Genomic DNA, 21,899 nt, shown 5'->3' on the forward strand with positions numbered 1-21,899 from the left:
CCATGGACGGAGAAGCCTGGTGGGCTACAGTCCATGGGGTCGCAAAGAGTCAGACACGACTGAGCGACTTCACTCACTATACACACACACACACACACATATATATATATAAAATAGCTATCCTGACAGGTATGAGGGGGTATCTCATTAAGGTTTTGATTGCATTTCCCTGATGATTAGTGACAATTGGCATTTTTTATATACATATATACCTGCTGGCCACCTGATGTGAAAAGCCGACTCACTGGAAAAGACCCTGATGCTGGGAAAGATGGAGGGCAGGAGAAGAGGGCAACAGAGGATGAGAGGGTTGGATGGCATCGACTCAGTGGACATGAGTTTGAGCAAACTGGGCGATAATGAAGGGTGGGAAGCCTGGCGTGCTGCACTGCGTGGGGTTGCAAAGAAGTCGGACACGACTGAACAATACCTGTTGGTCATTTTATGTGTTTGGAAAAATGGCTACTCAAGTCTTTAGCCCATTTTTTAAATAGGTTATTAGTAGTTTTGCTATTAAGTTGTAGGACATTACCCTGTTTTCAAATCTAGGAGACTGTGGGGGCCCTCCATCTATAAAAGTGGAAAGGTCAGCATAGAGGCCAACTCAGGAAGTAAATGTGATGCATCGTGTTACTCTGGCCTTCAGTTCTGAGAAAGGAGTTTTCCCAGCTCACCATCTTCTGCCTCAGGAGGCAGAATAAAGGTGGATGTAGGTAGAGGCGAAGAAGCAGACTTAGCCATTTTAGGTTTTAAGGATTTGTTTCCTTTTTATTTTTCATCAGTATTTTTCATTTCATTTTTTTTTACATCAACAGAGTTGGATTTAGGGTTCCCCAGGAGAGTAAGGGAGATGGATGGGTCCCTCCAGGGAGGTGCAGGGCAGAGGGCTGCGTCCAGCAAGTGAAGGGTGAAGAGAGAGGGCACGCACTCATACACTGGGCACTGGAGAAGGCAGTTCTTTGAGCACAGACATCAGAGAGTTAAACAGTCACCACCTGGTTCACTTTTACAAAATGGGAGTGACCAAAGGGTGGGGGCACCAGACGCAGCATGAGGAGGCTGAATTTGGATTTTCTTTTTTTGTTTGTTTTCACTTTTTTCCTTTTAACTTTTTAACATTTACAAACAGCTAAAAACTACAACACATCACAGCTACAGTGTGGGAGGTGGAGGATGGGGGCACCAAAGAAAGCAGCCACACGGGGCGGGGGCGGGGGGCAGGGGCAGCTTAACCTACAGGCGCTATCCTGTGGGGAGGGTGAGATGGGGAAACTGAGGCTTCTGGTCCCTGCATTAGCGGTCCCTGGCTTACTGCTGAAACTCTTCCCACTTTGCGGGAGTTGCTGGGAAAGCCCGGTTCCTGCCCCTCCCCAGCTCCTTGTGCTTTTTGATCTGCTGGTTTGACCACATACTGGTTTCTTTCCCTCCCCTGCTCCTCTGCCTGTGCGGGGACAGTCTGGAGGTGGGAGGGCAGCTGTGCTGTTCCTGTCTGTGCTATGTAGTGGGGAGAGCCTCTCACACCAGCGGAGGCCTGTGCTTGAGAGAGGGGGAGGAGATGAACCTTGTCAGATGCCCTTGGCTCTCACTAGACTGTGAGACTCTTCTCCCAGCCTGCCGGGGCTCCTCCCACCCAGGCCAGGCTCAGAAACAAGGTTAGGGGAGGTACTGTGGGAGGCAGGTACTTGTGTGTGTGTCCAGTGAAATTACCCTTGGCTTGTATTTTAGGACAGTATAATGACACCCCCACCCCACAGCGCACACACGCACACACACACACACGTAAGTGTACACAAGCATTCACACACACACAGTCCTGCTGAGCTGCCTCAGAACTTAATATATAAATAAATAAGAATCAGAAAGCTAATTTCATAAAATTCAGGCTTCTTGTAGCCCAAATTGAGGGGGAACTGGAGGCCAGGGGGCTGAGGTTTATTGCTACTTCCCCAGCATCCAACAGGAGGCATGAGAGGGCACTCTAGGCCCTTCCAACTCTTAAGAAGTTCTTTTGGTCCATGGTCTACATCAAGCCCTAGCCCCCGGCATAACCACCTGCTTGTGGTTTCACCAGAGCCCAGGCAGAGGGAATAAGAGGGAAGGCAGGAAGCCTGTTCTAAAGCCCCAGGAGCTGGGAAGAGCAAGGGCCTCTCACTAACACTGCGGGAGAAGGGTGGGGCCAAGCCTTCTCTTGTGCAAAGTCGGGGTGGTAAGAGGTGGGAAACAGAGCTGCACCCCAAATCTGGGATGGAGGAGCCTTCCCTGTAGTCCCTGCCCACGGGGTCTCACACATGCACACACACACATACATACACACACACACACACGCATACATGGCTAAGACACTAAACAGGAAGAGGGGAACGAGGGCTCTGGCAGCCAGGATGGCAGGGCAGGGAACGGGAAGAGGGAATTGTTGGTCTCACAGTGTGCCTGCCACCCGCAAAGCTCCAGAGATCCCCTCACTGCAGCACCTGCCCCCGGGTCTCGGGCAGCTTCAGGGCCAGAGAACTCCCGAGGGCAAGGGCAGCTGAGGCAAAGAGGATGGGGGCAGCCTTGGTGATTCCCACAAAGGACGTGAAGATGCTGATCCCCAGCACAGCTGCCAGCTTACACAGGGCATTCAGGAAGCCGAAGGCTGTGGTCCTGCTCAGGAGTCCCCCAGCGCAGCACACGGGATGGAGGGGCCGGGGAGGGAGACAAAGGAAGAGGCATGGGAGGATTTGTGGGGGAAGGGTGGGCAGTGTCCAAGAGGGAGAGGAAGGGTGGAGCAATTAGAGAGGAGGGGTGCACACCAGGGAATACAGATAAATTGGGAGGCAAAGGGGGAAGGGACACCAAAAAATTAGGTTAATAGTTAAGACTTCAAGGAGTGAATATAAAAGCTACCAGCTTTGAAAAAAAAAAAAAAGCTACCAGCTTTTAGAAGAGAAACTCAAGGGGAATATGTACCCTTTTACCCTTAAAGATGCTTTTCCCCATCGGCCCCCTTCCTCACCCCATTTCTGTCCTGCCCTCTTGAGTCCTAAACCTGCTGCCCTGCCCCCACCACACGCCTGTTACCTCTTGTCCGAGGGGTAGAGTTCAACAGTCAACACGTCCAGCGCGTTCCAGGATGCGATGCTGACCCCCCCGAAAAGGCAGAGCAGAGCAATCATGGCGGACTCACTGTTCCCGAAAGACAGGAAGAAGCAGGAGACACAGGACATCACGCTGGAGCCAGCTGGAGCCAGGGAGGAAGAAAGCAGCATGAGCGTGGCCACGATGAAAGCCACCCACAGCCCACTCTGTCCCTTCGACCAGGATGAGACTCTTTGCCAGGGTACCCAAAAGGAAGGCTTCTCCGTCCTCTCCAACCTCACTTACATTGTCTTTTTTTTAACAGTATCAGTACCAACCATTCCTCAGTGCAAGCTATGCACCAGACAATTGGATGGTTTACACACATTACTAATAATTCGGCCTCCTAAGAGGTACTGTCATCACTGCCATGTTGCAGATGAGACAGCTGGGTTCACAGAGGTGAGGAACTTAGCTAAGAAGGCAATAGAGCTGAGATTCAGAACCCATGACCCCAAAGCCTGTACCCTAGACTTGCTATTCTGCCTACCTCCTATCCCCAGAGGAGCTTCCTCACCAGACCCCGCCTGGTCATGCAGCCCCCACCTCCCCCTACTCCAAGCAGAAGACGTGAGACCCTTCTCTGGCTAAGCTTTCCACAGACTAAGGTGAGAAGCCCGGTGACGGCCATGCCCTCCCCCCAGCTTCCTGGCCAGTTGTGACCCACCACCACCCAGCCTCTCCCCATTACCAAGCATTCGGAGCCTGCCAATCTTGTCCATGAGCAGAGCGGACACAATGTTCCCAGGAAGCACAGCCAGCGTCCCCAAGAAGCTGACAAAATACACCATGTAGGCGCCTTCACCCGTCCCCGTCACGTCCAGGGGGCAGCCCTCCTTGTTGTGCAGGAATGTGCTATTCACCAGACGGCTGTTCACAAACTTGTACTCAAACAGGTCTGGGGGCGAAGGCAAGACAGGAGCCAGTCAAGGCACGTGTGAGAGGGAGGCTGCTAGTGCTCAAGCTCAGGGCTGTGCCTCTGAGGGGTTTAGCCGGCGGGGCTCTCAGAATCAGTCAGGACACTATGGCAAAATATCAGATAACATCACCATAGGAGCTAGGATCCTTTTATGTCACAAAATGACCAGAGTTTACCAAATGAAACAATACACTTAGCTGTTTCCATATTTTCTCCTTAATTATGTCTACTGCTTTCTTGTTCATTCTTTTTGCCTGCTCTAGCTAATTATAAGTAGTAGCAGAGCCATAAGTTTAGGATAAATTACTGAGCAAAATATTAAAAAGCCTTAGATGTCCTATCCATTATTTTTTTCTGCAAGATAGAAAAACTCATTCAGCACTCCATTTAGAGGTGGGAACCCTCAGTCTAGCTCACAAAACCAGCATTTCCTGTGCATATAGTTTGAGAATCCCTGTTAAAGCAAAGGATTAAGGCCCTGACTCCCTTTTTCTCCACCAAATATCCCTTTTATTGTTTTTTCTTTTTTTTCCAAGGCTGCTCTTTTGAATGATTTTGCCCTCTTCAAAAGTGCATTAATATCACAATATTGAGTTGTTTCAATTCTAGCCAAAAGCAAACAAACTTGATGTTTTCATCAGATGTTCTACTTATTACAGAAAAGTGATCAATTACCATTAGATTTTTGTAATTGCTGGTAGTAACTAACAGGCCCCCCATCACCTCCAAGGCTCTGAAGAGCTGAGCTTGAGAACTCTGAGTTAGGGAATGAAGAAGATTCCCTTTCTCCCGCTCAGGGTCCACCCAATCCTTTGGTCTGTCAGCCTCTAGCCATCCCACCTTACCAGTGTTATAGAACACGGTGTTGATAAACGTGCAGTTGCGGAAAAATGTGTTGCTGGATGTGACATCCTCGAAGTAACATTCCTCAAACAGAGAGTCCTCAAAAGACACTGACTTCAGACGTAGCCCAATGAACCTGTAAAGCCAGAGTGATGAAAGCCACCTTCCCCTCATTCTTATACCCTCCCCCAACACTCATGAAGTAACAGTGAAGTAAGACAGGAAGCTGCAGGATTGAGAAGAACCACGGGTCTTTGCCCCCAAACACCTTGTCTCTGAACCCCCAGGCTCACAAAAATGGCAAAGGGTAGGAGGGATGGGAGGGATGAAGCCCAAAGATCCCCACATACTTGTCATTGAAGTACTGTCCCCCTCGGTGGATCTGATTCTCCAAGGTGAAGTTAAAAGTCACATGTTCCACGCGTTCCCCAGGAAACACTTTGGTGCGGGCTGCATAGTCCACCGCTTGGAGATGGCGGATCATGTCGGGAAACCAGACAGTCAGGCCATAGTAGCTGAAGCGTCAAGGGCAATGGAATCAGGGCTCATGGATTAAAACCACACAGTCCAGAAGGAGAAAGAAACAGAGGAGTCAGCCCATGTTAGGACCGTGCTCATCTCCCCAACCTCATCTCTCACCTCATCTCATTTTTCACCAACTGCTGTGGTTCTGGGGGACTTCATGTTTTTCTAACCCTCCCGCCTATTACTTCTTACCTCCCAGGCATTTGCTCTACCTTCTGTTTAAAACAGTCTTCCCCATCCCACCCTCAGCCTAACTCCTATTCATCCTTCAGGACTTACATCCCCTCTCCAGCCTGCCAGCGACCTGAGCCAGGAAGCCCGTTCGCCTGTTCCCAGTCACATCCCCCATGGTGGCACTCCTCATGACAGCTAGTTTGTCTAGCTCCTAGACCAAAATGTAAACTCCATGAGGACTGAGGCCACATCTATTCCATCCCAGCAGAGTACCTGGCACAGAATAGAAACTTAATACTGTTCTGCCTATAAGTTTGTTGGATTAAGGAGTGAGGTAGATGAGCCAGGTGGAGTATCAGAGGGGATCCAAACAGCACCTTCCCCCCTCATTCATCCCCTTCATTTCCATTTTCCCCACCTCTCTCCCAACCCACAGACCATCACATCCAGCACTTCCGACCCACCCCATCACATCCAGCACTTCTGACCCACCCCACCCAGCTCCTCACCTGAATGACATAGTGAACCACACACCCATCATCATCAGAGTGATGCGGCGGTATTCTGGGCCAAAACAAGAGAGGAAATTCCCCCAGACCTAGGTGCAATAGGACAAAGTCATACAGTGGCTGCCAGCCAGTAGTTCTAGCACCTCCAGATCCTCATTTTTCTGCCCTACCACCTCCCTCCAGTTCACCCATCACCCCCACACCCAGGCTCCAGCCCTGCCTTCCTCTCCATCTCTCCACCATCCCCTCCCTATTACCTGCCCTCCGAGGCTCAAGGCCCGGACCCCCCAGCGCTGGTACCAGGTCCCTGTGTCTGACTGGATCTCAATCAACTCATCCTCCTGATGAATTGTCTTAATGTGGGTTACCTGGGGTCAAAAGAAGGAGTGAGCAGTCACTTAGTATGTACTTTCCAGCCCTTCCAAGTACCCCAGTTTCTCCTGCAGTAGCAAAGTGGGAGATGGGAGGGAGACATGATACCCTGAGAGATCCCACTGAGATCTCAATGTGGCCTAGGAAGGTGGGCGTGGGTGGGGGGAGGAGTCCAGGGAGGGGCCAGGTGTGGGCACTCGGAGGACTGAGGGGAGGACTGTGGCTTACCGAGAAGACTCGCTCAGGATGCCCCTTGGCACGCATGTTGGTGTCATGGACCTGCTTCAGTACCATCCAGGCCTCATCATGCTTCCCATTCTAGAGCCACAGAAACAATCCCCATATCCAGGTCAGCCCTTTCCTGACCCAGGGCTACAGATCATCCCCCTCCCACAACCTGACCTAGGGGCACATCCACCAACCACTCCGAAAGAGCCCAAGGGGGAGCACAGCAAGAGGTAACCAGGCTTAGGCAAGAGTCGGGGATCCCCTGGCACAATGGAAAGAGAAACTGAAAAGGGGGAAATGAAGATGATGGGCAAGTATGTAGTCAGAGCAGGAGGAGCATCCTCACCCTGCTGGGTCAGGATAAAGTGGAGTGGGGATGAGTGGGCTGTAGGATCCTCTTTTGAACCATAAAGTCAGGGCCAGGGTCAGGACCCTTGCCTGCAAAACCCTAAGCCACCCGTGGTGAAGCAGGTCCTCTGGTTTTAACACCCACAGAACTCCCCTGGAAATATATTCTAAGACAAAAGAAGTGAAATCAAGGCCCCCCAGACCTTGGACCCTGAGAAAAGAAGGCTGCCACGTGGACCAGACCCAGCCCATGGTGGGTGTTTGAATGCAGGAGCCCCTGCTGCCCTCCCCCCAGCCCAGCCCCAGCCCCATTCACCTCCAGGAAGAAACGGGGGCTTTCAGGCTGTGTGGTCAGAGCCCCAATGGCAAACACAGAAGGAAAAGCGCAGACGAGGACAAAGACCCTCCAGCTGTGGAACTGGTAAGCAGACCCCATCTGAAAGCTCCATCCTGGCAAGGACAGAGTCACAGCGTCAGCAGAGAGGCTAAAGGCTGTAAGGTCCTACCACAGGGAGCACAGGAGAGGAGAGAGAGTGTCTGGGGTGCATCTTCTGGGGGCTGCTCACCATAGTGGGGGATGATGGCCCAGGCCATAGCAGCTGCATACACTCCACCAATCATCCAAAACATGCAGAGCCAGCTCAAATGCTCCCCACGTTTCTCCTGTGCCAGAAACTCCGAGAAATAGGAGAAGACGATGGGGATGGACCCTCCGATCCTGGAGGGCATTGCAAGAATTAGCATTAGAAAATGGCCATATTCCTGATCCCATACCCCAGTGCTCTGGATCCCCAAGTCCCTTTCATTTTCTGAACCTTTTAAAGAGAAACTCCTTCTCACACCATGCCATATAAGCTCCCTCACCACCAGCCATCAGGCACCCATCCTTGGGACCCTGGGAAACAGGCAGGCAGGTCTCAGGGAATGGGAAGGAACAAACATTGAAACTTGAAGATGACTACAGAGTTGGAAGGGAGAGCCGATACTCACAGGAAAGAGAGGAAATCCCCAAAGGAAGACCAAGAGGATTCTGAGGAAGCAAGCCAGAAGAGAGCTGGGAGACAATGCAGAGGGTACATGCAGGTGGCAGAGGAAGTGTAGAAGCTGGGTGGCTCAGGGCTTCAGAGTTCTGGCAGGTGTGGGTATGAACAAGGTTTGTTGTTGAATGCAGGAAATATTTATACTCTGGGAAGGGGATAACCACAGATATCCAGGGGTGAAGTTGAGCCCCACTGGGTCTCTTGAGGGAACCAGACTCAGAATGGAACTAAAAGGTAGGGTGGCAGACTCAGGAGTGAACCAGATATGGAATGGCAATCTGGACAGACAGTAGACAGGTCCTGGACAGGGAGAAACTGGCCTGAAGGGAGAGGATTTCATTCATTCAGCTCACACATATCTGAGATATAGCTGGTGTGCCTGGCACCATGCAAGGCCCTAGAGGTATAATAGCAACCAAGGCGCAGCCCTGCCTTCCAGGGGCTCATGAGGGGAACACTCACCCGACCCCAGAAAGGAGACGGCAGAAAAGGAAAGTGCCATAACCCTGGACGAAAGATGAGAAAAAGGCGAAGACACTGTTGACTGAGAGTGAGATGAGCAGACACTGTCTTCGACCCAGCCGATCAGCCAGCCCTCCCCAGAGGAAGGCTCCCACCATCATGCCCAGGTAGACAATGAGGCCTGAAGGAGGAGAACAGAGGCAGGAGGATATGAGCAGACACACTAAGGTTCTCCCACTTGCCAGACATTTAAATGAGCTGAAACTGCAGTGGCATGGACAGAGGATCTGAAGGACTTGTAGGAGCTAAGTCTACTCAGAGATGAGATCAAGTGAGAGAGGATGCATTACATGAGCAAAGATGGAAGGTCATCTCTGCAGCCTGGAGGTTCAAAGGCAGAGATGCAGACAGGGGACAACCCTAGAATTCTTTCTTTCCCTCTCATTCCTTCTTGCTCGCTCACACTCTCTTGCTGCCGCGCGCGCGCGCGCGCACACACACACACACGCACGCGCGCGCATACACAATACCCCCATCTCTAGCTTGCCTGGAATGAGAAGTGGATCTGCCTAGATTCCCAGACCCTCCCAGGATCCCCTCCAGCCTCTCTGACTTGATGCCCTCCAAGCTGCAGGAGGTGTCTCTCATGTTCCTTGGGAAAGAGGCTCCGTTCCTTCAATCCTCCCAGGAAATCACACACACACAAAAGTGAAAGTGAAAATCGCTCAGTTGTGTCCAACTATTTGTGATCCCATGGACTGTAGCCAAGAGGCTCTTCTGTCCCTGAAATTCTCCAGGAAAGAATACTGGAGTGGGTTGCCATTTCCTTCTCCAGGGTAACTTCCCGACCCAGGGATCAAACCCCAGTCTCCTGCATTACAGGCAGATTCTTTACAGAGCCACCATGGAAGCCCACATATAAATCCATTTTTTATTCCTTCCAGTCCCAATACTTCTGGTCCCAAAACTCCCCTGTTCCTTTCTTCCTTCATAAAATCAGAGTTGGAATTGGTCTTAAAAGTTATCAACTCCAAACTCTGCATTTTACCCAGGCCCAAGCCCAGCCCGAGGGAGAAGGAAACTGCCCAAGATCTCGTGGCAACTTGGTGACAGAGCAAGACCTGATCCCTTCTGAGGGGTTCCTTTCTAGGGGATTTCCTCCCTTGGGATCTCCATCAGGAAGGGCCATTAAAGATCACTCGCTGGCCCCTGAACATTCCCAATGCTAACCAAGAACAAGTGTGACCAGCTTCTCTGGCTGGATTCTCCCCAGCCCCCTACCATCCCAAACTGATTCTCCTCATTTAAATCAGGGAGTTTGGATACTGCCTTCTTGTCCCCCCCAAAAGGGGAAGGAATCAGGATAACAAGAGTAAAGACTTGGAAGAAACACTAAATGGGGGTCCATCCCACCACAGCCGTCTCCTACAGAACTAAGCAGACCACCCCCCAACTACAGGCCCCAGCCCCGGCCCAGCTGCCTTTTCCCTTGCACAAGCAACCTCACCATGACCCAACCTCCGGAGGAGGGTGTCGGGGTCGGGGGAGGGGAGGCGGAGAGCAGGTAAGAAGAAGCCTGAGCCCTCCCGGGGACATCTGGGACCAGAGTCCCCAGGAACGCAGGACAGGAGCAGTGCTCAGGCACAGAGAACTGTTTTGCAGAGTTCGGGGCGGGATGCGCCGGAGCGCAGCGTGTCTTACCCAGCATGCCTTTGTTGGAGTCAGACAGGCACATGTCTTTCTCGGCACTGGGCAACACGAACCCCACCACAAAGACCTCGACGCCGTCGGCCATCAGAGCCAGACCGAGCACGAAGTAGAGGGTCCACTGGAAGCGGCCGTGGCCGCACTCCCGTAGGATGGCTTCATACTGCTGCGCTAGCTCCTCCCGTTCTTTCCGCCGCTGTGCTTCTCCCCGCGCCCCCTGGGGACCCTCCCCATCACCCAAGCCCCCCCTCACTCCAGCCAGGGGCGCCCCATCTGCCATCCGCTCGCCTTTGCCCCCAGACTCTGCCCGGGGGATGCCCTGATATTCCCCCTCGTAGATCTCATCATCCTCGTCGTGGCCCTCCGTGGCATCGCTAGATGCACCTCCTTCCTCCTCATCCTGGGCCCCTTCCCCGCGGTAATAGCCATCAGCAGGGGCAGGGAAGTCATCATCATCGTCCTCCTCCTCAAAGCGGGAGTAGGATCTCCGGGAATATTCGTCCTGGACTCTGTCCAGGCCCTTCACCACCTTCTTGGCTGCATGCTTCTTGACTTCCTTGGCAATGTCTTTGGCCCCTCGGATGAAAGCTGCCCGGTCTCTGAAGCCCTCTTCCATGATGGGGCTTTGGGACTACCTCACCGAATCTTCCCCCCTCTTCCTTATTCTGATTCTGCGCAAAGGCTCGTGGAGTCAGAAAGACCGCTTCCCGGAGTTGCTTAGATGAAGTGTGTTTGAGTAACTCTGGGCACAGAATAGAATATAGGATCTGGCCAGTGAGTGTCTAGGAGGGGAAGGGAGGGAAGAGCTTTGGCCCACACCCAGTTCAGTTGGGTGCATTGGGAAGGAAGAGGGGGAGAGGGGGGACCGGAAGGGGAGGGGGAGCCAGGTTGGGGAGGCTAAGCTGGGGAGCCAGGATAACTCAGAAGAGGCTGCTACTTCTCTTCCAGGAGCCTCTGGAGATCTAGAAAAAGATAAGAGGGAGAAAAAAGGAGGTTGTGAGGTTTAAAACACTGAAGAAGGCCAATATAGAGCTGCTGCCAACCCAGAGCCCCACCTGGGCCTTGTGTTACAGAGATGGCCTGTTACAGAGTCGACCTCAAGCCCGACTCAGGAAAAAAGGATGACTGTCTGGGCCTGCTATGGGCCATTCAGTATACGTCCCTTACTTTGACCTTGGAGACTAGACCCATGGGATTTGCTCCAAAGTCATGATCACCTACCCAGAGCCCATCTCCTGATCCCTGGCCCCACTTCAAGATCAGACCTTTGCTTTACCACCTGTCTGCCAAGGATAAAAGAGGAAATAGAGAAACCAAAAGTCCCTTCTCTAGTCTGGTCTGGGTTTCTTACCGGGAGCAGAGCTTGGGGGAACCTATAGAAGGACAACTGAATCCTTCAACCTGTTGCCTTCAGACCACTGATGGCATCTGAAGATGGGGCTTTCATGGTCCTTCCTCAGGTTCCATGTTTGTAGGCTTCACAAGGTGGAGTCTTCTCCCAACATAGCTCAGTGGGTGAAAGCTCAGCTTCCAGAGTCAGACAGACTTAGATTTGACTTCCTGCTTCAACAGCTTACTAAGTGACCATGAGCATGTCTCTGACCCTCAAAGTGTTAGTTCCCTCTCATTTAAGAGGGGGAAGTAAGGATTAAATAACATAATAAGTATAAGCTCTTTACCATAGTGCCTGGCACATAACAACTGATGAATAAATATTAGTTATTACTCTTCATGGTGATAGTGATGTGGTAAGATGACCTCCACTCCCTCACAAGACATTAGAACAAAAGCCACCTGTGGATGCTCTTTAGGGTGAAGGGCAGAAAGGGATACTGGCAAGGAGAGAGCTGGTTCAGTGCAAAGTGCATGACAATCAGATGACATAAGTTGAAATTCCAGCTCTGCCATTTACTAACTGATCTTGAGCAGGTTCCTGAACACCTCTAAGCCTCAGAGTCCTTATATTTAAACTGGGGATAATAATCTCTGTTTCTCCAAGTTGATGTGATAATTTAATCTCACAACCTTCTGTTAGTTTCTTTCCTTCCGATTAGATTTAAAACTGTGAAAGCAGCAGCAAGGGCAAAGCGGGGGGCCACATTTGGACGCTGCTGTAACCTCCCAATACAGAGTCCCGAGGCCCCGCTGTCCGTCTTCAAGCAAATGCCAGCAGCTGGGCCAGTACTGTCTGCTCCAAACAAACAATGGAAGACTCGCAAAAAGGGAGACCTGGAATCTGAGGTCATGGGGAAAAAGGGCAGGCCAAAATCTAAAAAAGAGGTGATGACTGGCTTAACACCTTCCTTCAGGATGTCATAAATGGACCCCCTTTCACTGGTGGGGGTAGGGGTGGAAAATCAAACACATACATTTCCAACATCGGCGTCTAAACTCTATAGTTGTACCTCCTTCCTCCATGGCCTCCCTTTCTAATCCCCCTTAATCCTTTCTGCTCCTCCTCCAGGAGTCAAGGAAAAGGGAGTCCATAAATAGCGCATTGCGTAGGAGCTGATATAGAATGAAGGGGGCTTGGACCTCCCCTCCCCCACAAAAGACATCCTCCAGAGGCAAGCATGGGGAAGCCCCTCTTCCTTCAGAGAAGCAGAGGAAGCAGAACCAGACTCTGATCAGAGATCATTCCCCTGAAAATATCCTGCTTCATTCTGTTCCCACCCATCCAGGGCCTCCACTAAATGTCACACATACACTTACACACACACACACACACACACACACACACACACACACAGTGGCCCAGGGAGAAAGGGTAAGTAATGCTATGTAGTTCAGAAAGAAGCACTGGCAAAGCAGAGCCCTACCCCCTCAGGTCAGATGTGAGCAGTGGACCACGATGCCCAGAACCGGTGACCCCTATGTCACCTTCTTTCCTTGTGGTTCAAGGCCCAAACCATCCCCCATTAAAGAAAGGGAACAGTGGAATCCCCTTTCTGCATGCAATTTGCTTGCCTCACCTTTCCTTCCCAATTAGGATCTCCCCCCAAACACTGACGCAGGCAGATGGACCCAGCAGGAGCCATGCCCTGCGTTTGTTTACACTCTTCACCCCTGAGAGGAACGGGAAGGGTACAGAAGGGCCCCAGAGCCACAGCAGGATGTGATGGCTCAACAGCCAGCTCCCCCAGGGCCAACAAACCCAGGAGGTCAGGAGGGAGAGAAAGAACACAAATTCTTCAAGCTGGTGAAGAAGTGGTGCTATTTTTAGCCCCCAAAGCAGCACAGGGTGGCTAAGCTTGTGGGAGGGAGACAGACTCCGAGAGGTAGAGGTTAAAGGAGACAAGATTCAGGGTTACAGGGCCCTTTAAGGTCGGCTGTCTTCACCTGATGGGAAAACGTGCCCGGGAGATTTTCTGCAGAGGATGGGGGGAGGCGGAAGACTCTGAGCAAAGGCTTCCTCTCAGGATAACTCAGCCCAGGATTGGTTGTGGGGTGGGGAAGTCCAGAACCCCTCACCTCCATTAAAGCCCCTGACTTTAGAAGCCACCTGGATTTCCCAACCCACCCTAGCCCAGGTGACAAGGTCGTTAAGAAGCAATCACTTCTCAAAACATCCATGGACGTGGGGGAAGAGAGGTGCTGGAGCACCCCTCCCATCACTGCTGGGTAACTGAGCCTCGATCCCCACCCCAGGACAGCCAAGACTGCACCACCCCTGCCTTCATGCTACCCTACGGTTTGGAAGATGGAGTCTCCACACTTCTGACGGGAAAAGATCAAGGTGTCAGCAGAGAATGTCCAAGGAGGAATTCGGAGAGTCAGGGACCAGAATGCAAGGGGAGACCTTCACGCGCACAGGCAAAGAGTCCGCCTCTGCCAGCATCCGCGGCGACCCTCCCCATCCTGCCCTACTCTGGTATAAGAGCGGAGCCCCTAGAACTAACTGAACCCATTCTCCCAGCGCCTCCCCTCACCCTAGATTCTGCTGCTGGACTAGTGCCCATCAGCACTCAACACCTCTTCCCCCCACCCCGGAGCGACTGCCTGCCTCCAGCCCCACCCCCAACCGTGCCCCCAAGCCTGGTTGTTCACCACCTCTATCTACCCAAAATTTCCGTTCACAATTCCCTTCCTTCCCTCCTTCATCTGCCCTTCCTCCACCAACCGCCCCCAAACACACACTCCAGAAACCCAACCGCCTCCCCCCCCCCACCCCGCAACCCAAGTCCAGGCGCACAGACTGAGGCAGCATATATTCTCCCGCCCCAGCCAAGGTCATCTATCACGCGGTGCGGGGGGAGGCGGGTAAGATGAGTTGGGAATTGGAGTTTGAGGGAACCCTTTTCCACCTTACAAGCCCCCACCCCCCTTAATATCTGAGGAGAGTAGTATGGACTTGGTTAAGGTAAAGAAAAACACCCCTCCTCCATACATATATATGTATAAATATATATGTGTGTGTGTGTGTGTATATATATATATGTATATATATATATATACATATATATATATATATTCCCTTCTCTGATCAGCACAGCAACCGCCATAAATGTCCATTCAAACCACCAGCAATCCCCTCACCCCTGATGAGGGACGGTCACCCTCCCCACAAGCAAAGCATCGGAGGATAAAATGGCTGCAAGGCAAGGCGAGGCTGCTTCTGCCCCGGGGCGGGGTGGAGCTGAGAAACTGAGAGCGGGGTCTCACCTGGGCTGAGTCCCCCAGATAAGGGAGTCCGGGTGAGGGCGGGGGTCCCGGCAGCGGGGCAGGCGGCAGCAGCGTCTGCTCTGGGTACCAGGGGAAGCAGCAATGCAGACCTGCCCCCCCACAGGCTTCGGCCCCGCCTCCGCCCTCCCCCCGCCCTCCCCCGCCCCCCCGCACTGTGAGCGTCGGGAGAGACCATTGTTGGGGGGTGGGGGGGGGTGGGAGAAAAAAGAGGATGGGGAGGGACTCGGGGCTCCGGGGAGAGGTGGTGAGGGAGCTGGGGGGCTGTCACAGGGGCAGCTGGAGATGACACCAGCCCCTCCTAAAGACTAAAGGATCTAAGGAAAGTAATACTGATGTCAGGAAGGCAAGGGGGAGATGGTGAACGAGGCAGCCCCTTCCTCAGCGCCTCAGTCCCAGAATGGGAAGACCCACGAATTTTAGGGACTCGCTCTGCCTTCAAATCGCGTCCCTTTCCCTTCCTCACTGTTCCCAGACAAACTCCCAAATCTGGACTGCTCACACTCCAAGTTTACCTGGCTGTTTCAGAGGAAGCAAGAATAACAAAATGTGGTTTTTACCCTGAACTGCCAGAGAAGGAAACTCCTGGATCCTTGTTATCTCTTTCCAGAGATAGTCCAGACTGTTTATTTCCAACCAGACCTCCTTGTCCTCCGTTCTGCTGGTGACCGCAGAGGTTGGGGAAGCTGCAGGGGTTTAACGGGCATGACCAGTTGGGCATCTCCCCTTCCGATTATTTGCTTCTTCTTGCTGTTGTTTAGTCCGTAAGTCATATCTACTCTTTATCAACGCCATAGACTAACTGGCCAGGCTCCTCTGTCCATGGGATTTCCCAGGCAAGCCTGGAGTGGGTTGCCATTTCCTTTTCCAGAAGATCTTGCTGATCCCAAGGATCTCCTGCATCTCCTTCATTGGCAGGTGGATTCTTTACCACTGAGCCACCAGGGAAGCCCTAGGTATTTGTTACAATGACTCAAAAAAAAAAAAAACAAACTCCCACAGTACTCTTCCCCACTTTCCCTTAACACACACACACACACACACACACACACACACACACACACACACACACTTCTGCTTCCAGGGCAAAAACGAGTTGAATTGGTTTCAATTCTTTCCTTTATCTTTCCTTTGCCTCTGTATCAGTAACCTGGGCTTAGAGATCCAACACATACCACTTGGTGAACATATTTGCTTCAGAGATGAGGGAAGCAGGGTGCTTTGGAGATGCTCATACTGAATGTGGGTCTACCTATTCAAGGTAAGGCCTGGGGTTATTTGGACAGAGCAATGACCAGGGTTCTCACTTCCAATAAGCTGTGGGCCCTTGGTCAAGTTCTCTGTCTCTCTGAACCCCAGTTTTCTCATCTGGAAAATGAGGGACTTAGAGTAGGTGCTGCATTGGACCTGTTTTATATTTAATAATGTATGATTCTTTCCTGTTAAGCACAGAGGTTTCAAAATGTTGGGATACGTTACATGAAGAGGGCTGGCAGGCTGTGTCCCCAACCTCACAGGTGGCATTTGTGGTATTGAATTTACCACTGACAAAGATGTGGGTCTCTGGAGTTTCACAAAGCTACATCTTGGAAATACTGTTCTGTGCCAACAAAGTTTACAATTTACTAAAACATAAAGCCATAATACATAAGCATTAATTTACAACAAGAAATTTAACTGTCACTCGCACTGAAGGAAAACTCATGTCTGCATGTCCAGCACAGTCTTTCCCTTTAACCCAAGTCAACAATAATGTCAACACATAAAGGCACAATGATATAACCAAAGAGGAGGAGTTGTATCTTTAATGGCATCTGGCCATCCCCAGCAAGAAGTCGTGCCAATGGGTTCAGAAAACTTCTTGGCTACGATTCTCCACCCCCATCTCTACGCTGTGGGCAGTCTTGCCAATGCTCCTGGGCTACTCCAACTCTGCTGGTTAAAGCACTCTTTCCAGGATGGCTCTTGGAAAGGCTGTGCCGACATGGGACTGAGGGACTCTCCCTTTACTAGCATTCACTGCTGACTTCTCTTTATGTTGACATATTCTTAATTTAAATATGTAAATATTTTCAATTAGGTTATAGCCAAATTCTGCTGGCAGGGAGCCATGTCTTCTCTTTAAGGTAACTGCATACTCTCTACTTATCCATTACTTATCCATTTCTAAAATAGAAATCTTGTACTCTTAGAGGGAAAGAGTGGATATATTTTTCAAGTTCTAAGGAAAGACTTTATCATTTCTCCCTAGAACCAAAGACCCATGCACCTCACCAGCTACTCCTTCATGGGCCCCTTTTCTGGGTCCATTAACATTAAGTTTCCTAGGGGCTCAGTCCAGGGCCCTTCTCTGCTTCCACCTACTCTCTTTGTGATCACCTCAAGTAGATCCTTGACCTTAATGCTGTCTGTATGATATTAATTCCCACATTTTTATCTCCAAAGGTCCAGACCTTTCCACCAAGCCCAAACTCAAAATCATCATCTGTCAATTCAACATCTCTCAATTCAACCATATGAATATCTAATAAGCATCTCAAACTTAACAGATCCTTAAACAAACTTCTGAATGAGTTCTTTCCCATCTCTTCACCAAGGTGCCAAAAACCTTACAGTTATCCTTGTTTCCTTTCTTTCTCTTATCCCTACATCAGCAAGTCTTGTCAGCCCTACCTTTAAAATATATTCTGTGTCAACCACTTCTCCACCCCTGCCCCCTAGTCTAAGCCACCATCATCTCTTACCTTAACTACTGCAACAGCCTAACTGGCTCCCCTACTTCCAATCTCGCTTACTTAAAACCCATTATTCTCAGCAGTCAGAGTGATCCTTTAAAAACAAGTCAAATCTGATCCAACAAATACTCTCCCAAGAGAAATGAGTGCATATGTCCTACAAAAAAGACAGTACAAGATTTTCCACAGCAGCTCTATCTGTAATAGTCAAAAACTTCAAATATCTGTCAGCCAAAGAATGGTTAAACTTGGATAAACCAATTGTGGTATATTCATATAGCAAATGAGTGCATGCTCAGTCGCTTCAATCATGTCTGACTCTTTGTGACCCCATGGACTGTAGCCCGCCAGGCTCCTCCCTCCATGGGATTCTCCAGGTGAAAGTACTGAAGTGGGTTGCCATGCCCTCTTCCAGGAAATCTTCCCAGGGATCAAACCCATGTCTCCTGCATTGTAGGTGGATTCTTCACCGCTGAACCAGTGGGGAAGACCCATACAGGGAATACCACTTTAAAAGACTGAACTACTCTATTTGTTGTTGTTCAGTCGCTGAGTCGTGTCTGACTCTTTACGACCCCATGGGTATATAGCTACATAAAGTAGTATACAGCTACATAAAAAGATCTCACAAGCAAAATACTAAGCACAGAAGCCAGACCCCCCCAAAAAATAGAGTACACACTATATGATTCCATTTACATAAAGTTCAAGAAAAAGCAAATTAAACAGTGAGAAAAAATAGTGGTCACATGGTGGGAATGTGCTACATTTTAATCTAAATGGCAGTGAAAAAGGTACATGTATATGTAAAAATACTTAAGAAATACTTAACAGAACTACTTAAACAATTTGTTTTGTTTGTTTATGGATCTGTATAACTCAGACAGTAAAGAATCTGCCTGCAATGCAAGAGACCTGAAGTTTGACCCCTGGGTGGGGAAGATGCTCTGGAGAAGGGAATGGCAACCCACTCCAGTATTCTTGCTGGAGAATTAAATGGGCAGAGGAGTCTGGTGGGTTACAGTCTGTGGGGTTGCAGAGAGTCAGACACGACTGAGCGACTAACACTACTACTGCTAAGTATTTCTTAAGTAAAAATATTGAAGATTTTTGTGTGTGTCTTTCTTTTTTAATGTTTATCTCTGATTTATTTATTTAGCTGTGCTGAGTCTTATTTGCGGCATGCAGGATCTTAGATCTTCCTTGCAGCATGCGGGATCTTTAGTTGTGGCATGCGAACTTTTAGTTGCAGCATGTGGGATCTAGTTCCTGACCTGGGATTGAACCTCCGGCCCTCTGCACTGGGAGTACGGAGTCTAAGCTACAGGACTACCAGGGAAGTCTTTTAGTCTAGACTTGTTCCTACCCCTCAGACCACTCTTCTTCACAAATGGCTTATATTGGGTGTGGGAAATAAGACTATGGAGCAGGAGGTGATAAATGGGTGTGTAGTAATGATGGCTGACATTGTTAGAGCAATTACCTGACTTGGGCACTTCTCTGACCACTTTGCAACAATTAACTCACCCCACCTCCCCATTAACCTATGGAATGATCACCATTTACAGATGACATTGAGGCACTGATTAGTTAAGTAGTAACTTGATTAATCACACAACTCAGAAATGGCAAAACTAGGATTTTAACAAAAGCAGTATAGATGCAGAGCTCTTTGTATCCATCTTAGGTGTATAGTTCCAGGTGTTTTAACAAATGTATATTTCCCTGTAAGCATCCTTCTGATCAAGATAAAGAACACTGTCCCTAAAAGTTCCCTTGGGCCATTCTGAAGTTAATCTCCCTATCCTTGGCAACCACTGATCTCCTTTCTGTCACCATAGATTAGACTTGTCTGTTCTAGAGCTTCATATATGTAGGTTCGTACAGTATATAGGTCTTTGGCTTAATAGCTCTGGGTTTCAGAGCTTTCCAAGGTTTTTAATCACAGCCTTATATTACTTTCTTGTGTAACTTCTTTCACCACTTACCCATCAAATTGGCTCTTCTTCAGGACTTCCCTGGTGGTCCAGTGGTTAAGACTCTGCACTGCCACTGCAGGGGCCATGAATTTATCCTTGGTTGGGAACTAAAGATCCTGCATGCCAAGCACGTAGCATGCCAAAAAAATATTTTTGAATATTGACTACTCCTCAACATCAGGCACCCACCTCCACTTCACACACATGAGATTTTCAGGATGGGGAGCATAAAGAGGGATATAAGAGGGTCAATAACAGCCTCTCTAAGATACCATAAAGTTCCAGTGAGAGATGCTAACAAGTGAAGCATCAAAATTCCTATCCCCAAGGAGCTTTTAATCCAATTAGAGAGGGGATACCTTATATAGAAAGCAAATAAGTCACAAGGCAAAACATTCATTCATTCAACAAGTATTTATTCAGTAAATACAATCGTATAATGTGACTAAGCAATTGGCTACGAAGTTCAGTTCAGTTCAATTCAGTCGCTCAGTCATGTCCAACTCTTTGCAACCCCCTGAACCACAGCACGCCAAGTCTCCCTGTCCATCACCAACTCCTGGAGTCTACCCAAACCCATGTCCATCGAGTCGGTGATGCCATCCAACCATCTCATTCTCTGTCGTCCCCTTCTCCTCCTCCCATCAATCTTTCCCAGCATCAGGGTCTTTTCAAATGAGTCAGCTCTTCACATCAGGTGGCCAAAGTATTGGAGCTTTAGCTTCAACATCAGTCCTTCCAATGAACACCCAGGACTGATCTCCTTTAGGATGAACTGGTTCAATCTCCTTGCAGTCCAAGGGACTCTCACGAGTCTTCTCCAGTACCACAGTTCAAAAGCATCAATTCTTCAGCACTCAGCTTTCTTTATAGTCCAACTCTCATATCCATACATGACCACTGGAAAAACCATAGCCTTGACTAGACCGACCTTTGTTGACAAAGTAATGTCTCTGCTTTTTAATATGCTGTCTAGATTGGTCATAAGTTTCCTTCCAAGGAGTAAGCGTCTTTTCATTTCATGGCTGCAGTCACCATCTGCAGTGATTTTGGAGCCCAGAAAAATAAAGTCAACCACTGTTCCCCCATCTATTTGCCATGAAGTGATGGGACCAGATGCCATGATCTTAGTTTTCTGAATGTTGAGCTTTAGGCCAACTTTTTAACTCTCCTTTTTCACTTTCATCAAGAGGCTCTTTAGTTCTTCTTCACTTTCTGCCATAAGGGTGATGTCATCTGGGTATCTGAGGTTATTGTTATTTCTCCCTTCAATCTTGATTCCAGCTTGTGCTTCTTCCAGCCTAGCATTTCTCATGATGTACTCTGCATATAAGTTAAATAAGCAGGGTGACAATATACAGCCTTGACGTACTCCTTTTCCTGTTTGGAACCAGTCTGTTGTTCCATGTCCAGTTCTAACTTTTGCTTCTTGACCTGTCTACAGACAGATCTTATTTCATTTACTACATCTACCACTTCTTAGCATGTGATCTTGGTCAAGGAACTTAATGTCAGCTTCCCCATATTAAAATTGGTGTAAAAGCAAAATCTAAAAATCGTAAAAGTAAAATCTACCTAAGGCATTGTTTTAAGGATTAATTGAGATAGTGCATATAAAACAGTTCAGTACCCGGCATATAGTAAGAGTTCAGTAAATGTTAGCTATTATTATTCTTACAGTTGGAACTTCCCTAGTGGCTCAGTCAGGTAAAGAATTTGCCTGCAATGCTGGAGACTAGGGTTCAATCCCTGGATCAGGAAGATCCCCTGGAGAAGGAAATGGTAACCCACTTCAGTATTCCTGCTTGGGGAATCCCATGGAAATCCCATGGCAGGCTACAGTCCATGGGAACACAGGAGTTGGATATGACTTAACAACTAAACCACCACCACCATTATATATATTAGGCAGCTTTCAATACTCTCAGGGGATACAAACTAATAGAATGAAAATCATTAAGAAGTCTTAAGGGATTCAGTTTAGTGCAGGGATAGTTAGATTGGGATCCATGAAACTTCTGGAATTTTTGCTTCAGGATATTGGGTAAATATGCATGCATGCATTTTTTTCTTGGGTAGGGTCCAGAGTTTTTGTCATATTCTCAAAGGACTGTCCCATGGCCTACAAACATTAAGGCCCCATGGTCTAGAGTCTGCATTGTCAATGGGAGTAGTATTGCCCCCCTCCCAAGAAGTCAAAAATTGGTACAGGGATGAGAATCTTAGATGTTACAATGTTTGTGTCCTTCCAAAGGGCCATA

The 21,899-nt window shown here is 49.3% G+C and overlaps 1 protein-coding gene across 1 annotated transcript; it reads right to left on the reverse strand.

Moving 5' to 3' along the window:
- Positions 1 to 740: 740 nt before the first annotated feature.
- SV2A (synaptic vesicle glycoprotein 2A) lies at positions 741 to 15,038 on the reverse strand. Its single transcript, XM_020899877.2, has 13 exons — positions 14,907 to 15,038; positions 10,239 to 11,206; positions 8,538 to 8,718; positions 7,602 to 7,753; positions 7,352 to 7,485; positions 6,688 to 6,777; positions 6,345 to 6,455; positions 6,088 to 6,176; positions 5,230 to 5,394; positions 4,882 to 5,015; positions 3,809 to 4,015; positions 3,061 to 3,220; positions 741 to 2,643 (listed from the first exon to the last, which is right to left on the reverse strand). Exons 2-13 carry the CDS (start codon positions 10,858 to 10,860, stop codon positions 2,460 to 2,462), a joined length of 2,229 nt encoding a protein of 742 aa, XP_020755536.2. The 5' UTR covers positions 10,861 to 11,206; positions 14,907 to 15,038; the 3' UTR covers positions 741 to 2,459.
- Positions 15,039 to 21,899: the final 6,861 nt, after the last annotated feature.

The sequence above is a fragment of the Odocoileus virginianus genome, chromosome 5 (assembly GCF_023699985.2).
Source record: "Odocoileus virginianus isolate 20LAN1187 ecotype Illinois chromosome 5, Ovbor_1.2, whole genome shotgun sequence".
Lineage (NCBI taxonomy): Eukaryota > Metazoa > Chordata > Mammalia > Artiodactyla > Cervidae > Odocoileus > Odocoileus virginianus.

Bases quoted from the DNA above. Each gene is read 5' to 3' on its own strand.
- SV2A (XM_020899877.2), bottom strand. From the start codon at position 10,860: ATGGAAGAGGGCTTCAGAGACCGGGCAGCTTTCATCCGAGGGGCCAAA. The intron at 7,486-7,601 runs GTGAGCAGCCCC...TGTCCTTGCCAG, and splicing joins GGCCATCATCCCCCACTATG to GATGGAGCTTTCAGATGGGG. The intron at 4,016-4,881 runs GTAAGGTGGGAT...CTTCGCCCCCAG, and splicing joins CACCGTGTTCTATAACACTG to ACCTGTTTGAGTACAAGTTT.